The 17,371-nt window shown below is 43.3% G+C and overlaps 1 protein-coding gene across 1 annotated transcript in view; it reads left to right on the forward strand.

The window, feature by feature from the left end:
* Positions 1-17,371, forward strand: part of LOC143803641 (uncharacterized) — a 164,317-nt gene that overhangs the window by 38,712 nt on the left and 108,234 nt on the right. Inside the window, 6 exon segments of the mRNA XM_077281423.1 lie at positions 3,607-3,693; positions 4,147-4,244; positions 6,397-6,457; positions 8,280-8,366; positions 11,385-12,289; positions 12,291-12,427. Coding sequence (XP_077137538.1) covers positions 3,607-3,693; positions 4,147-4,244; positions 6,397-6,457; positions 8,280-8,366; positions 11,385-12,289; positions 12,291-12,427 — 1,375 coding nt within the window.

Raw genomic sequence — 17,371 nt, forward strand, 5'->3', positions numbered from 1 at the left:
CAGCAGCAGTGTAAGTGGCATAAGCAATTTCTTTGCGTCATTTCACACATTTTTTAGACCTGACCGTGCACAAGCAGAACTGTGTACAAGTCTGACACTTGACGCTTTGTCAATGACTGGAGAGGATGGTGCAGGAGTATCTCAAGCTCAATATCAATGCCATCAGGGAGACATTGGACCCTTGCTTGTGGTCTTCAAAAATGGAAGATTGGCCTTAGCTCGTCTGTCACACCTTGGAGGTTTTGTCATGCCCGGCAGCCAGCTTACTCTCTCAGAATATGTGTTCAGCTCTGCTGGTGGTGGTATCCTGACAGATAAGTGCATCTGGCTGTCCCCTGAAAGTGTAGACCACCTAACTTTCATCAAAATGAAGACGTCCTGGATCTCCAATGACTTTTGCACCCCAGTTGCAGACTAGGCGATGGTGTTGTTTTTATTGTCATGCATTGATTTTGCGTTATTGCAGTCTGTGCCATCATTGTTGTGGCTTTTGTGCCTGCTGTTGCTACTGCTGCTGATGTTATAAACTATTTTTGAAATGTGGAGACTCCAAGTTGTGTCTCCATCTGGTGGGTGGCCTGTAATGGAAGGTGTGTCAGTGGCCTATTATACTGTTTCTAATCTGTGGAAATTGATGCCACTTTAGTGGTGTGTGACAATAATTTTGGGAAATGTTTGTGCTCCAAGTTGGGTCTCCTTCATGTGTGTTACCCGTAGCAGTATGGCTCCCAGACTGGAAGGCCTGCACTTACTTTCACTCAACTACCAGTGTTACCATCCTTACATTTTTCTATCAATAGTACTCTATGAAACTGATACTTGTGCCATCTGCGTGTGGCTGGGAAAAAAAATTGAGTTGCTGCATGACGTATCAAGTGTCCCAGAAAAGGAGGCTTACACCACTCCCTTAACCAACAGGTCTTAATTGAAACTTAAATTCAAAGCTGTAATTGCTGGGCCAGACCCTGATACCTCATGCATGGCCCATGGCTGACTGCTTATGTGTCATTAGAAAAGGCTCTACTATGGGTCAATTGATCAGTCAGCTACCCGTGTTACTTTCTTCCATTTTTTTACCAATAGTACTCTGGGAAACTAATGTTTGTGCCACATGAATGTGGCTGGGAAAAAAAAACAATTGAGCTGTTGCATGAGGTATCAGGGCTCCCAGCAAAGAAGGCTTACACTGATCCTTTAGCCACCAGGTCTTAACCCCCGGAGCTTTTTTCCGTTTAGCATTTTCGTTTTTCGCTCCCCTCCTTCCCACAGCCATAACTTTTTATTTTTACATCAATATGACCATGTGAGGGCTTGTTTTTTGCTGGACGAGTTGTACTTTTAAACGTCACCATTGGCTTTACCATGTCATGTACTAGAAAACAGGAAAAAATTCCAAGTGCAGTGAAATTGCAAAAAAAAGTGCAATCCCACACTTGTTTTTTGTTTGGCTTTTTTGCTAGGTTCACTAAATGCTAAAACTGACCTGCCATTATGATTCTCCAGGTGATTACAAGTTCATAGACACCAAACATGTCAAAGTTCTTTTTTATCTAAGTGGTGAAAAAAATTCCAAAATTTGCTAAAAAAAATAAATAAAAAAAAATTGCTCAATTTTCCGAGACCCATAGCATCTCCATTTTTGGGGATCTCAGGTCAGGTGAGGGCTTATTTTTTTGCGTGTTGAGCTGACATTTTTAATGATACCATTTTGGTGCAGATATGTTCTTTTGATCGCCCGTTATTGCATTTTAATGCAATGTCGCGGCAACAAAAAAACCGTAATTCTGGCGTTTTGAATTTTTTTCTTGCGACGCCATTTAGCGATCAGGTTAATTCTTTTTTATTGATAGATTGGGCGATTCTGAACGCGGCGATACCAAATATGTGTAGGTTTGATTTTTCTATTGTTTTATTTTGAATGGGGCGAAACGGGGTGATTTAAACTTTTTTTATTTTTTTCATATATATTTTTTTTGTAACTTTTGCCATGCTTCAATAGCCTCCATGAGAGACTAGAAGCTGGCATAGCCTGATCGGCTCTGCTACATAGAGGCGATGCTCACATCGCTCCTATGTAGCAAATATACTGCATTGCTATGAGCGCCGGCCTCAGGGTGGCGTTCAGCAATCTGGCATCAACAACTATAAAGGTCTTCAGAAGACCTCTGGTTGTTATACCAACGCACCGATGACCCCTGTTGTGAACTCTGTTTTGGGCTCCCTCTTGTGGTCACAACTGGTACTGTGTGAGTGCTGTCTTTGGGCTCCCTCTGGTGGTTCTTTGTGTCAGTCTGCAGGTCTGAGGCTGATCAGCTGTCTCGTTATCTGTTAGCTGGTTCCTATTTAGTTCACCTGGACTCTCAGTTGTTGCCTGCTGTCAATGTGTTTAGTGCTATTTTGGAGCTCTCCTGCAGTCCTTCGTTATCAGTCTCTTCAAGAGAAGCTAAGTTTTGCTTGGTTCATTTTTTGACCATCAGTGGTCATATGTTTCTTGGTTTATTTATGTTTCTTGTCCAGCTTGCTAAATATGTGATTTCCTTGCTTTCTGGTAGCTCTAGGGGGCTGAGTTTCTCCCCTCACACCGTTAGTTGGTGTGAGGGTTCTTGTATTCTCAGCGTGGATATTTTGCATAGGGTTTTTTACTGACCGCACAGTTCCCTATCTGTCTTCTGCTTTCTAGTATTAGCGGGCCTCATTTGCTGAATCTGTTTTCATTTCTACGTTTGTGTTTTCCCCTTACCTCACCGTTATTATTTGTTGGGGGCTTCCTATATCTTTGGGGTGATTTCTCTTGAGGCAAGTGAGGTCTTACTTTCCCTCCAGGAGTAGATAGTTTCTCAGGTTGCGTCGAGATGTCCAGGATTTTAGGCACGTTCGCCGGCTGCCTTTAGTGTGTTGGTTAGGATCAGGTTTGCGGTCAGTCCAGTTACCACCTCCCTAGAGCTCGTTTCTATGTTCATATACTTAGCTAGTCCGTTTTGTGATCCTCAGCCACTAGGATCATAACAGACCCCCGATCACGTGACGGCCCAATGGCCGGAAGTGCTTGATAAATGCCGCTGGCAGCGTTTGACAGCGGCATTTAACTAGTTAGTAGCGGCGGGTGGATCGCGATTCCATCTGCCGCTATTGCTGGCACATGTCAGCTGTATAAAACAGCTGACATGTCCCGGCTTTGATGCGGGCTCACATCAAAGCAGGGGATCTGCCATCGGAAGTACTATTCCGTCCGATGGCAGAAAGGGGTTAAATGAAACTTCAATTCAAAGCTCTTAATGGTGGCCCAGACCCTGATACCTCATGCATGACCCATGGCTGATTAGCAAATTTCTACTGCTGGTCAATTGATGCCACATTTCATGGTGTCCGTCCTTTATTATAGCTGTTTGGGAAGCTTTTTGTCACCCCTTAAGGTGTTGTGTATACATTTGGTTTGGCCTTCCATTGAATCTAATGGGGTTTGGGTACATTCAGCGAACCGAACCTTGGAAGGTTCTCTCATCTCTATTCCCCATATTCCCTGCCCACAAAGACTTTCCCCCTCAGCTTCATTGCATCGGAATACATCTTCCATCTGGCTCAGTGCTGTCTCCTCTTGTCTTGCAGATGCAGATGGTGTCTCAACACTCGATGTAAATATCGAGATCAAGGAGGAACCTGAATCGGAAGAGTGGACCACGATCATAATTACAGGTAAATTGAGTCTCACCTGCCCTCCTTTTTATGTTAAAACCTATTAATGCCATATTCACTCCTTACAGTCAGCCAGCACCCTTCATGGCTCCTTGCTTACAAATCTCTAGTCATTTGTCATTTTTTTTCTCGCCACAGTCCCCCCCAACTCTTTTTCTTTTTGTCTTATTGTGCCATTAGACTACATGATTGCTGTCCATAAAATACTCCTGATCAGCTACATAGAAACCCATGAATGGTCATTTAACTGCCTGTTTAGACAGTGTGTCGCACTGGTATGTACACAGGACGATCGTTGAAATGATTGTTCTGTTTGCGTAGACTGCCGCTGTTTACACAGGACGACCTGCTGCCGAGAGTAATGATGATGTTCCCAGGAGCACTCGTAGATTTCCCATCATCTGCTCATCACATATAGAAAATGTATTCAGTCACTGCGGTTATTTCCTATAGATGAATCCTGCCCGATAAATCCCTCGGAGAGAAGTCCCAGTCCTCCGTATTCCCCGGAGCGGCCAGAAAAGGAGGAAAATGTCCCCCGGGATCATAAGGTATATGGGATGAGATTTCTACAAATCCTCTACAGATTGATGTAATGAGGCTTCTAATAAATCATAGATCCCAACCGTCCCGGATTCAGCTGGACTCTCCCGATTTGAGGGCTCAGTCCCGCCATCCCGGAACGTCAGGGCTTGTTCCAGCTTGTAATATTGCCTTCTTTCCAACATCTTCATCTCCCCGTAGCTCCGCTTCCTGAGGGGACGGGGCCGCATATGTCTGTGCATAAATTAAATTATAATACATCAGATCTAGTTATGAGGCACAGTCCATAATGATAAATATAGGAGAATTTGGTAATCTTGAGATGTATTGAGCCCAGAAGCAGATTATACATGTACGTTTTATACAGCAGTCTATTTCTTCTTACTTGTATACTGAGGTAAAGAGAAAGCCACATTTTTTTCTTCCTATAAAACTACTAAAAGTAACAAAAATCAATTACAAAAAAGTCATTTTTATTTATTTTTTGTCAACATTACAGTCAGAAGCTTAAACTGCTGAGCCACAGGTTCTGGTGATGACACTGGTAGAATTGTGTGCACTTCGTCTGTATTGCAGGCTCTGACTCCGCAGGCAGATTACATAGAGAAACATCTGTACATAGAAGTGTATTTTTATGTCTCTGTATTCTAAACAGAAAGTAAAAGAGATTTTTTTTCTTCCTATAAAATTACTAAAAATGATGAAAAAACAATTACAATAATTTAATAATAATATATTATTATATACGGTAACTATAATAATATATAATTTTTCTGCACTTTTTTTAAAAATAATAAACATCACAATCATTTTTTATAGGTTTAATAGAGAAAAAATAATAAAAATGTAATGCTGAGGCCGTGCTCACATGTAAATGTGTTTATTTCCTACCTTTTTTCCCTGCAGGTGTCCTCACCATACGATGCAATAACAATCTTCTCAGATTATTGCTTGTTTGCTGCATTTCTTTTATACCCTTTCCGCTTATTTGATGCATTTTTCGTGCTTTTTTAATAATACAGAAAAGCTTTGATTCTGCACTTCAGCTGCTTTTTACTTCCCTTAGGTGGTTTTCCCAAGCTCCACATAGAAGCCTATGGAGGAAAAAAGCACCAAGACCACAGAATTCAGCAGCGTTTTTAATGCACCAAAGATGGAGTTTTATTGAAATCCTGCAAATGCTGCAGTTTTTTTATGCGCTTTTTGCACAGAAATTCTGCTGTGCTTAACAGTCCAAGCAAAGTGGATGTGATTTCATGAAAACTGCGGCCCCTGTGGTCTAAAGACGCTGCTGAACTGTGCCGTTTTGGAGCTTTTTTTTTTTTTTTTCTGGAGGCTTCTTAAAAACACCACATTTAAAAAACTGCAGTTACTTTAAGTGCAAAATCAAAACTTTTCTGTACAATAAAAAAGACATTAAAACCGCAACTTCACATCAGCACCAGAAACACATCAAATAAGGGGGAAAAGGCATAAAAAGTGCATCAATAACCAGAGAAGATTGTTATTGTGTAGTTTGGTACAGATCCTGCAGAAAACAAAAACCCAGTATTTATGCTACGTGTGAACACGGCCTTACAGACACCGAAAAGCCAGATGTCGTATAGTGAAGCTACATAGAGATGAGAAAGGTCTGGCGGCTCCGACTGTGAATGAAAGAACAAAAATAATCCACAGGTCCCAACTAGAGATGAGCAGGACGCACAGATGTCGCACCGGCCCTGGTGATGAAATGCAGGATGGTGAGAGATTTACGGCCTCCTGATCAGCCGCCAGGTAGCACTGACCTGGGCGCCGGACCAGTGACCCGTGAATCGATCCGCTCATCTCTAGTCCTAACTGTCCCAGAAGGAGCGGACAGTCCAGGGTTTGGGTCTGCACCCTGCAGTGGGCCCCTTTGTAAGAACATTATTCGGCCCCTCTTTGTGTCTGTAACAGATCCTGCTTGCTGATTTGAAGGTGAAAGTGAAGGTGACAGTGGGCCCCCTTACCCCTCGGGCCCCTGTATGGCTGCACTCGTCACACCAATGATATGTCCGCCCCTGGTCAAGGCTGAGTGATCCATCTCATTTTATGGCTAATTGGTTGAAGCCTGGATATAACACAAACCCGGGCTCTGTTTTTCCCTTTTATTATGTCTGTAATATTTGTTTCTTGCAGGAAAGTTCTGATGGAACGACGAGTGAACCCGAAAAAAAACCATCATCAGCGTCAGTGACCGGTAAGAGTCGCTCATAAATCTTATCCATGTTGGAAAATGGTGAAAACAATTCCAAGAGCAATGAAATGGCCATTGTGGGTTGGGTTCTGTTTTTATGGTCTTCATTGTGTGCTAAAAATATTAGTCTCCAGGCCGGTGTGATTACGGCAATGCCAAACTTTTATATAGCTTATTTTTAAGTGGTGAATTGAAAAAGAAAAAGTGGTTTTGTCCCCCCTCGTGGGATTGCTACTCATTTGGGTACGTCGTGAGGCAACACAGGAAGCGTTTCCATTTAAATGTCCATGCTGGTTTATTGGTGCTTCATAAACCGTCCACAAGCAAAGGATATATATATATATATCTATATATATAATTGTCTAAGGGTTTTTCCGTCTGTCTGTCTTTCTGTCTGTCTGTCTTTCTGTCTGTCTGTCTGTCTGTCTGTCCTGGAAATCCCGCCTCTCTGATTGGTTGAGGCCGCCGGGCCTCGACCAATCAGAGACGGGCACAGCATGGCGACGATGATGTCATAATGGAAATCCCGCGTCTCTGATTGGTCGAGGCCGCCAGGCCTCGACCAATCAGCGACGGGCACAGTATCGACGTAGATGTCATAATGTTTGCCATGGCGACGATGATGTCATAAAGGTTGCCTCGACCAATCAGCGACGGGCACAGTCTGCTGCGAATTCTGGAATCATCATTGTCCATATACTACGGGGACATGCATATTCTAGAATACCCGATGCGTTAGAATCGGGCCACAGTCTAGTATATATATATATATATATATATATCGTATATACTCGAGTATAAGCCAAGTTTTCTAATATTCATTGATTCATTGCCATCGTGGTACTCAGTACCTTGGGCAGTTCCAATGTCCACTCTGGACAGCAGATCAAACATTTGCGGCCTGACAGTCATCGTTACCTCCAAGCGCCAAAATTTCAGTTTGACATATTCTTTAGTGTCTTGCAAGGCTAAGTCATAGTAGGCCTTCTGAGGCTCCCCCATTAAGTATGGCACCAATACTTCTGCCCGTCGTTCTGGAGGAGCTTTCTCTCTTTCTTGGTGCCCATTTGAAAAACTGTCAAAAAGACCTCTGTCTTCACCCTCAATCGTTTTCTGCAGGGTTCCTCTTACCACCTTTGGGATGGAAAAATCATCAGTCCATCTTGCAGTCGGAGTTGTCATCTTGCCATAAACCGCCTCTAGTGGATCAAACTGCTGCTGCTGGCGGTGCTGCTGCTATTGTTGCTGGATCTGTTGCATAAGCAGTTTATTCATCTCCTGCTGTTATTACTGCTGCTTCTGGGCGTGCACCAGGTGTTTCACCAGGTCCTCCATGCTGTCTGATGATATTTCCTGGCTTATGGCCACCTTCACCCACGACATGCAGTACCTCTGTAACCGTCACACATGTTCCCTGGGAACGCTGCCCGCACTTCTAACACTAATTGTGGGATTGCTACTCATTTGGATGCGTCGTGAAGCAACACAGGAAGCGTGTCCATTTAAACGTCCGTGCTGATTTATTGATGCTTTATAAACCAGCTACAAGCAAAGGAAAAATAAACGACTTTTCAGTGCAAGCAAAACTTGACGAAGCCAACCAGGCCAATTCCCTAGCAACCGGGCAACCCCCACATGTACTTTTGCTGGCTAACAGATGTAAATCATTCAGCTGCGGCAAGAAAAACTAAATCTCCGAGCACTAAAAAATACTCGGAGGACCCCCGAGCGTGCTCTGGAAATCTCGAGTAACGAGTATATTCGCTCATCACTAATCAGAATGCATCTTCCATCTGGCTCAGTGCTCTCTCCTCTTGTCTTGCAGATGCAGATGGTGTTTCGAAACTCGATGCAAATATCGAGATCAAGGAGGAACCTGAATCAGAAGAGTGGACCACGATCATAATTACAGGTAAGTTGAGTCTAAACTGACTGAATTCCCTCACCTGCCCCCTTCTAATCACCTCTTCCCACCTACTGTCATCACTACTACCAACCATTTATTTTTTTGTTCCTATTCATAGATTATATGCACCCTTAGCTTCCTCCTCTGCGCTATCTTAAGTCACTTGTTCTCATTGCTTTTTTTGTTAAAACCTATTACTGTATTTTTCGGACTATAAGACGCACCAGACCATAAGATGCACCTCAAATTTTCAGAAGGAAAAAAATTAATGTGTCAAATGGGGGCCCATCTTACAGTCCGAATTCAGCGGGGGATCGGCAGCGCTGGTGGATCGTGATCACAGGTTGTGTTCGTTGGTACGGCGATATGGCTCCCAGACTGGTGCGGTAGGTTCCGCCGACATTTTCTGAAAGCCCGGAGTTGCCGCACATCCATTGCTGTGATGCGGTAGCCTCCAGAAAATCTCATCCCAGTCTGGTGTGGCAGGTTCAGCGGTGCTCTGTGGTGCGGGGGACTCCGCTGGCATTTTGTGAAAGTTCAGAGCCCCCTGCACATCCATTATTGCGATGTGGTGGCCTTCGGGAAAATGGCTGCCGGGGGCGGCGCATGCTCAGATTGAGATCTCGCCACCTACCGCACCAGCCCGGGAAGGGAGTGTGATCATTGCCCTGCTGCGTCGGACCAGGACCGCCACAGAATCGCCCGACTCCTGCTGCCGCCGCACTACTTGTAAGTATATTCCGACTATAAGATGCACCCCCAATTCCCCCAAATATTTTTTGGGAAAAAAGTGCGAGTTATAGTCCGAAAAATACGGTAATCCATTAATCTCCCATTCACCCCCTTAAGGTCACCCAGCACCTCTTATGGCTCCTCACTTACAAGTCTCCAGTCAATTGTCACTTTTTTTTCAGCCACAATATCCCCCAACTCTTCTTTTCTTCTTTGGCTTATTGTGCCATTAGACTACATGATTGTTGTCCATAAATGACTGCTGATCGGCTACATAGAAGCCCATCGATGGTCATTTCGCAGCCTGTTTAGAGAGTGTCACTTGAATATACATAGAACGATCGTTGAAATGATTGTTCTGTGTGTGCATAGACTGTCGCTGTTTACACAGGACGACGTGCTGCCGAGAATGATGATTTTGAAGCAAGATTAAAAATAACTTCACATGAAAAACAGATGATTTTTTTTTGGTAATTGGTCACTGTTTCGTCAAGTGATTGGCGGCCTTTTTACACTAGCTAATTATTGAGAACCAAGTGTTCCCAACAGCACTCGTTCGCAATAATCAACCAGGGTAAATGCACCCATTGGCAGGACCGAGTAATCAAAAACTCAAATAACCCTCCTTACACAATATAAAGTCATATAGTTGTAGTGGAATGGTAGAATAAATCCTTCAACCATAAATCCAGGAATCATACATTGATCTATTGCAGCTATTAGCAGGAGACCGCAAGAGGGCTTGTACCTAATTTTGCTCTCAGTTCACAGTCTGAGAGCTTCTGGAAGGTGACTTTTTTTTGGCTCCTTTCACTTGGTGTTGGTGCTGTGTTGCGGACATTGTTGCTGTGGTTTTGTGCCTGTGTGGGGCAGTGTGACCTGAAGCCATGGGGACTCAGCCTCACAGCATGGGTTCTGTGAGACACCAGGTTGCCCACCCTGCTGGCTGGAACGGTGGTCGGTGCACAGCGCCGCACCTTTTAGGCTAGGGACCCGCTGAGAGGTTCACCATGATGTGGCAGCAGCTCCATACAGTCTGATCAGAATGTTAACTCAGAACCTCATCTTCATTTTTGTACATTTTTGCCTAGTGTGCATCAGAGCAATGTATGATTTTTGGATGTGCGGTCCATGTCTTTTTCTCTGCAGTTCTATCATATTGTTATACCTTTCTAGTCCTGTAGACTCCTTATCAACCACTTTACAATGATTCCCTTTGGCCTATCTATCGATTGGTTCAAACCTCTCACACTGTCCCCGGATATATCCACACTATTGTAATTGCTGTCGCTACTTCTTTTGATCCTCTTTGATTGCCTACTAGTGATGAGCGAGTGTGCCCGTTACTCAAGATTTCCAAGTATTCTCGGGTATTCTCCGAGTATCTTGGGCGTGCTCGTAAATTATGTCTGCGTCGCCACAGCTGCTTGATTTTCGGCTGCTAGACAGCCTGAACACATGTGGGGATTCCCTAACAAACAGGCAATCCCTGCATGTGTTCAGGCTGTCTAGCAGATAAAAATAATGTAGCTGCGGTGACACAGACATAATTTACGAGCACGCCCAAACTACTCGGAGAACACCAGAGCATGCTCGGAAAACTCGAGTAGCGAGCACACTCTCTCATCACTACTGCCCACCTATCGATACACCGATCGAGACATTAATCCCTAACTTTTAGTTCTGGCTTCTCTCCCCTTATGCATTTGCTTTTGGCACAGTTATATGATCCTGATATTATAATCTGCTGTGGTTTAAACAAAAGATTATAGTTTAGGAGTTTATTCATTTCTAGCCATGAACCCTTTGATCGATCTTTACTAGTGATGAGCGAACTTGGTCGGATGACGTGTTATTCGAGCATGCTCCGGTCTTATCCGAGTATCTTGTTAGAGTCCTTGCAGCTGCATGTTTTGTGGCTGTTAGACAGCAGCAACACATGGGGGTGTTCCCTAACAAGCAGGCAATCTCCGCACATGTTGTGTCTGACTAACAGCCGCGAATCATGCAGCCGAGGGGACTCGGACATATTATTCGAGCACGCCCAAGATATCCAGATAACACCCAAGCATGCTCGGATTCCACGTTGACAGAGCACGTTCGCTCATCACTAACCTTTACTTTTCTACATCCTTTTGTGATAAACTTACTCAAATTGAACACCATCTTGACTATAGCATTGCTACTTTTTTCCTTTCTTTATAGTGTTAATAAAGTTTCTTCATTAATAAAAAGGAATGCTTGCAAAAATGGATATTTGGATAAGGATATTTTTATTATTATTTTTTTCAGGTGACGAGATCACAGACTCCAAGATGGCTTCAGCTAATCCGATAGGCAAAGACAAACCTAAACATAAAAGGGGAGGCAAATTTCAAAGGGGAAAACATTTTAAAAAGAAATCAAATAGTTCTTCGAAAGAGAAAACTCCCACAGATGAAAGGCCATATTCATGTTCACAATGTGCGAAATGTTTTTGCCACAAGTCGAGCCTTGTTAAACACCAGAGAAGTCACACAGGGGAGAAACCATATTCTTGTCCTGATTGTGGAAAATGTTTTAGTCAGAAACCTCATCTTGTGAAACATCAAAGACTTCACACAGGAGAGAAGCCATTTCCATGTTCTGAATGTGGGAAGTATTTTAGTCACAAATCAAATCTTGTGGAGCATCTCAGAAGTCACACAGGGGAGAAACCATACTCGTGTTCAGAATGTGGGAAAAGTTTTGGTCACAGATCTGGGTTTGTTATACATCAAAGAATTCATACAGGTGAGAAGCCATTTTCATGTCCTGATTGTGGAAAAAGTTTTAGAGACAAATCATGTCTCGTTAAACATTTCCGCATAGTTCACAGACAGGAGACACCATTTTCATGTACTGAATGTGAGAAGTTTTTTAGTAACAAATCACATCTTGCGAAGCATCTAAGAACTCACACAGGGGAGAAACCATTCCCATGTCCAGAATGTGGGAAATGTTTTAGCCAAAAAACTGGTCTTATTCAACACCAACAGAGAGCACACACAGGGGAGAAGCCATTTTCATGTCCTGAATGTGGGAAGTGTTTTAGTCATCAATCGCATATTATAGAACATCTAAGAATTCACACGAAAGAGAAACCATTTGCATGTTCAGAATGTGGGAAACGTTTTTCCTTCAGATCAGGTTTTGTGAAACATCAGAGAACTCACACAGGGGAGAAGCCATTTTCATGTAGAGATTGTGACAAGTGTTTTGCCAACAAATCCAATCTTATTAGACACCAGAGAACTCACAAACAAGAGTAACCATTTTAAAGGGGTTGTCCACTACTTATGGACTAGCAGCTATGTGTTTTGACAGCTCCATACTAGCCTTTTTCTGATGTTCTTTAAATTACCTGCATTGTTTCTGTGCCCTTATCACAGTCCAGTTGCATGACCCTCTGTGTTCTTTCCCTTCATTATCTTCTGTTCCGTCTGATTCACCCCTGCCTTCTGAGGCTTTGGGTTAGGACGGAACTTAACAGACGGTTCACTCATTTTAGCGGAGTATACAGTACAGTCACAGTAAACATTTCCTGCACTGCACCCACTTTGGACAAATGAGCTGTTGATCATGTTCCTCTGTGTTGAAATATGACAACCATAAATCAGTGAAAAGGAGCTAAAAAAACATATATAAAAAGGGTTACAAGTTTTACATCAGAATTAGGGTAGTCAGCCAGCAATGTCCATGGAAACAGAAAGCCTGTAAAATCTGATCAGTGCAACATTTGTAATTGAACAAAATAGAAACATTTTTAGCACAAAATATATGTATTTAAGTTAATGTGTATTAATGATGAGTGAACATGCTCGGATAACGTGTTATCCAAGCATGCTTGGGAGTTATACAAGTATCTTCAGCATGCTCGAATAATATGTTCCGAGTCCCTGCAGCTGCATGTTTTGCATCTGTTAGACAGCAGGAACACATGCAGGGACCTAACAAACAGGAAATCGCTGCAAGTGATTTGTCTGTCTAAGGCTGGTTTCACATTTGCATCTGTTCGTTCAGCGTTTGATCTGCATACATCCGCCTGCGTTATGCGTACATATTGTATATTTAACGTGTATCACATGCTTTTGCGTACGTATGTGTCGTTTCATGGTGTGCGGCGAACACATGTTGCATTTTTGAAGGCATCAAAAATCTGTTAAATATGCGGATGAGTGCGTTAAAAAAATGCGTTACTGTCTATGGGAGTGCATGTCCTTGCGTTCGCATGCTTCCAATGCGCTTGTGTACTTCGGACTGCGCATGTCCAGGAACTGATTGAGACATGCCCTCCTGGAAATATCAAAAAAACGCATGCACACACAGCTTTTTTTTGCCGTCATGCGAAAGCTGATGCGGATAAAAACCGCTGCGTAAACATGTGTTTGTATATGCAGATGATATGCTGCGGACATATACACAAATGTGAACTTAGCTTTACAGAGGCAAAACATGCAGCCACAGGGACTCAAACAAATTATTCGAGCACACCCAAGATACTCAGGAAACATCCGAGACCATTCGCTCATCATCTATCTTTACACCCTAATCACTTTTGTTATTAGCTTTATTATAAAATACCCTACAGTTTTCCCTATTTAGCTATTCCCTAAATGTTTTTCTTTTTCTACTTTGTTTCCTGTGATATTTCACATGAGAGGAGTTTCACACAGGACATAACAGAAAGCTCGAGGTGCACTCATTTCCCCACAGTGTCTATCACCCCTCCTGGACAGGACGTCATCAGGGGCCAGAGCTGCAGTTACTTATTATAGTTTCTTGCATCACCGCCCTGTGAAGATGTCCTGGATCAATGGTGATAAATGCCGCGGTAGAGGTGAGAGCAGCGTCGGCACTCTGCTTCTGTCTCCGTCACAGCTTTTAATTGTGAAACAAGATTTCATCAGGGGCGGACACAGAAGCAGTGAGTGACATCAGTGCTGCCCCACAGCTTCTAGTCTAGCACCGCCCTCAAATGAATCTTCATTAGGGGCAGTGATAGAAGCTGTGTATCACTAATGAGTGCTGCACCCTGAATGATTCATTTGAGGGTGGTGCTAGAAGCTGTGGGGTGGTGGTAGTGTCACTTACACTGCTTCTGTCTCCAACCCTGATGGCATCTTAGTTCACAGAAGCTGCTGGCGGGTAGGGATGGTTGCAAAGTCCCGGCGCTGCATTCACATCTCCTACAATAGCTTTCAGCATGGATCCAGGACATCTTCAAATGGCAGTGATGCAAGAAACTGTATTAAGTAACTGCAGTGTTGCCCCCAGATGACATCCTGTCCCAGGAGGCGTGGACACTGCGGGGAAGTGAGTGCAGCCCCAGCTTCCAGTGACATCCTGTGTGACACTCCTCTCAAACGAAACGTCACAGGGAGTGAAGTAAAGAAAGACACATTTCAGGATTAGATAGATCTAGAGGAGTGTAGGGTATTCTATAATAAAGCTATTTAGAAAAGTGGTTGGGGTGTAAATATAATTAGGACATTTTTGAGGTACCAGACCACTCCTTTAAACAAAGGATTTGTGATTCTCTCTGATGCATGCTCCTACTTTTATGCTTTGAGAGGTTCATAATAATGTATTCGGTTTTCCTCTGCAATGATCATCCAGTCGTGTTCCTGTAGGATAAGAATAATGTTATATAATAAAATATTATCTTAGCATTCTATGTTTTTCATTATGTTATTACGTGTAATGTATAACTTGTGGTCAGGTCCTTTAAAGATATTATTAATAAAGGATATTTCCTTAGAACTGGTAAAATTGTAGCATGATTGCGAAAGACGGATGACAGACAGAAAATCTCTTAAAACAGGAATCGGACACAGAATCGCAGTCGTCGATCATTGGTTTCAGGAAGATCTTTTAGTTGAGAAGTTGTACAACTGGATTCAGGCCATGTGGTGGCTGTTTAGAGGCCGGTTATGTTAGAAATAAGCCAACAGTAAGGCCGGGATCACACACAGCGAGATACGGTCGAGTCTCGCAAGTTAAAACCAAGCTCTGGCACCGGCACTCCAGAGCGGAGCGTGTGGCCGCATAGCAATACATAGAGTCGCACGCTCCGCTCCGGAGTGCCGGTGCCAGAGCTTGTTTTTAACCTGCGAGACTCGGCCGTATCTCGCTGTAGTGTGACTCCGGCCTAATACAGACACATTCATTTTACAATCACAGGATAAGGGTAGGTCTAGGTAGGGTTCAGAAGAGCCGGGTACCAACCGCCCGTAGATTCACGGACAGTCTGTAAAAAACAGGTGCTTTTTAACGCCGTCCGTAGCATCTTGAAGATAAAATGATGATTTTTACATTTCCCCACAGTTTGTACTACGCATACATCAAAAATGTTAATATGCGCAGTAAAAACAGAAGCTGACCTGAGGCATGAATGACTGCAGAGTGCGGGTTGCTGGACACGTCTTGTTCTTTCTTGGGGCTTCTGAAGCAGCAGTGTTCAGGCTGGATAACTTTATGTAAGTATATCTCATGTTAGTTAAAGGGTATATCCAGGCCTAATCACTAACGGGTAGGTAGATGCTACCCATCTGCCTGTTGTGCCCGACACCGAGCAGTCACTAGACTTCCGCTGACGCCATGTCAACAAAGTGGCAGTTTCCTTTCCTGTTGGCAAGGCGGGACTACTGGTGTCATGCTGATTGTTAGCCGGCTTCCCGTTGCTTATTTGGGGGAAGCCTGTCAACAGAGCAGCGGTTTCTCTTCCTGTTGACAGGGCAGGACTACTGGCGTCATATTGATTCACATCCGGCTTCCCCCAACTGGGCAATGGGGAGCAGGCAGTCGATCAGCATGACACCAGTAGCCCCGTCCTGTCAACAGGAAGAGAATCCGGTCAATGACTGGCACCGGGTACAACAAACAAGTAGTTGCCTCTGTTAGCAACTACATCAATGTTAGTGCTTAGACACAATTTTTTTTAAGTCACAGATATCCTCTTTAATCCTGTCTCCTGCTCCTTCACTACCTCTGATAGTTGCTCATAACAGCATCTGAGCAGTCAGCGCATCCAGCACCTCTGCTTAATTCTGAGACTTTATGACTAGTGATGAGCGAATATACTCGGTACTCGAGATTTCTCAAGCACGCTCGGGGGTCCTCCGAGTATTTTTTAGTGCTCGGAGATTTAGTTTTTCTTGCCGCAGCTGAATGATTTACATCTGTTAGCCAGCATAAGTACATGTGGGGGTTGCCTGGTTGCTAGGGAATCCCCACATGTAATCAATCTGGCTAACAGATGTAAATCATTCAGCTGCGACAAGAAAAACGAAATCTCCGAGCACTAAAAAATACTCGGAAGACCCCCGAGCGTGCTCGAGAAATCTCAAGTAACGAGTATATTCGCTCATAACTAGTTCTGACCACTGCCTGACCAATGTTTACATCTCATAACACAACAATCCTCCCCTGTCCCCTCTAGCCACTTACCACCCCCTGTAGAGAGGGGGCTTTATTGCAGTGTCTTTCATGGACCATTCAGAGGCAGCAGTGATCAGGCAAAATGCGAGTTAATGTAGCTACACAACTAGAATGCTTAAGAGTTTAGCAACATAACCACTACATAAGAACTCATTTTAGTCCTTATACCTAAAGTTCTACTTTATGTGAGCAATGCTTTTTTGATATTATATACATATACTTTTATATACATATCCTGCTCCTCCCATCAACATTTTATCCTGTCAGTATACTACAGTCATCATATAGCACTATGTACTTACAATTGTTCAGTCCAAAAGATTAATAAAGCTGAATATTTAAGAAAGTGAAGGGGAGGTTTTTGCCTCTTAAGAATATTTGGACGTGCAGAATTATTATGTAACTAAATGAAAAACGTACAATTTCCCATCTCAATTGTTTATTTTCATCTACTAAAGTCAGAATAATAACCAAACAACTCAAAATGTATGAAGATAAATTTCGGACATTTCCATAAAAGATAGTGCCCATTATAGTAAAATGGCCGCTCTTTTCATTAACAGTCATATACGCTCCATCCATGGAGTCTGTCAGTTTCTTAATCTGTTGACGATTTTTTAGGCCGCACCAACCACAGTCTCAGAGAGGGGTCAGACATGGCACTGTGTATCTTCATTGTAAATCTCACATGTAAGAAGAGCCACAAGTTCTCACTAGGGTTTAGGTACGGTGAGGACAGGGCCGTATCATTATTAATTTCGAGGCCTTTCCTGGCCTTGAGCAGTGGAGAATTGTCCTGCAGAAAAATCAGTTTTCTTGAA

This window comes from Ranitomeya variabilis, chromosome 2, assembly GCF_051348905.1.
Source record: "Ranitomeya variabilis isolate aRanVar5 chromosome 2, aRanVar5.hap1, whole genome shotgun sequence".
NCBI classification, from domain to species: Eukaryota; Metazoa; Chordata; class Amphibia; order Anura; family Dendrobatidae; genus Ranitomeya; species Ranitomeya variabilis.